The following is a 740-nucleotide window of genomic DNA, read 5'->3' as shown; positions in this document are numbered from 1 at the left end:
GTGTCTTCGACCGATGCGCTCGAAAGAGCCGAGATTCGACCTTCTGGTGCATGCGTGGCCGCAGGCGCAGCCATTGGCGTGCTGTCCAGGTGTGGCGTCGCGTCGACAGCCGCGAGTCGTAGCCGGTCGCGCGCGTTCTGTTGATACGCGATTGCTCTCTGCACCAAGCGCGTCACTTTGCGTGGTGAAAACTGCGCGGCGGCGCAGCGCGTCGAGCCAGTCGCCGCGGGAAGCTGCTTCTGGACGACAAAGGCGACGTCGGCCCACGTCGTGTCTGGCGGCTTGGGCACTGCCACGGCATAGATACGGTCCATGGCTTTCATGGACCACCCGTAGACAGGGCATGACTGCGTCGCGACCCGATCCCAATAGATTTTTTCGATGGGTGTCGCCTCCTTCAAGCGCGCTGCGGACGCGCGTGCCGTCATGTCGATGACCTTGGACGCTGCGCGACGCGTGCCAGGAATCTGTGTGCGATTTGGATTGCGCCTTCGCTGTTGCGCCTCTCGATGGCAAGTAGCTTTTGTCTTGAGGGCCTCGTAGATGCGTCGAACGTTGTCCTTGTTGGCTTTCACGGCTGTGTGGCGCGGCGTCGCCATGAGCTTCTGGTTGACGACACACGCGATATCGGCCCATGTCGTCGATGCAAGCTTGGACATGCCGAGGTCGCACAGCAGCGAGAGCACGTCTTTGTCCCATCCGTGCTTGATGTGTTGGAGTTGCACCGCCGCAAAGTCCCA

The 740-nt window shown here is 61.6% G+C and overlaps 1 protein-coding gene across 1 annotated transcript; it reads right to left on the bottom strand.

The window, feature by feature from the left end:
* Positions 1-740, bottom strand: SDRG_11216 (hypothetical protein; the record flags this gene model as incomplete). The annotated part of the gene is made up of 1 exon (XM_008617246.1): positions 1-740. A coding segment is annotated over one exon (738 nt), but the record flags the coding sequence as incomplete, so codon positions are not given.

Source organism: Saprolegnia diclina (assembly GCF_000281045.1).
Source record: "Saprolegnia diclina VS20 unplaced genomic scaffold supercont1.40, whole genome shotgun sequence".
Taxonomy (NCBI): Eukaryota; Oomycota; class Saprolegniomycetes; order Saprolegniales; family Saprolegniaceae; genus Saprolegnia; species Saprolegnia diclina.
This window is presented reverse-complemented; position numbering and strand designations above follow the sequence as displayed.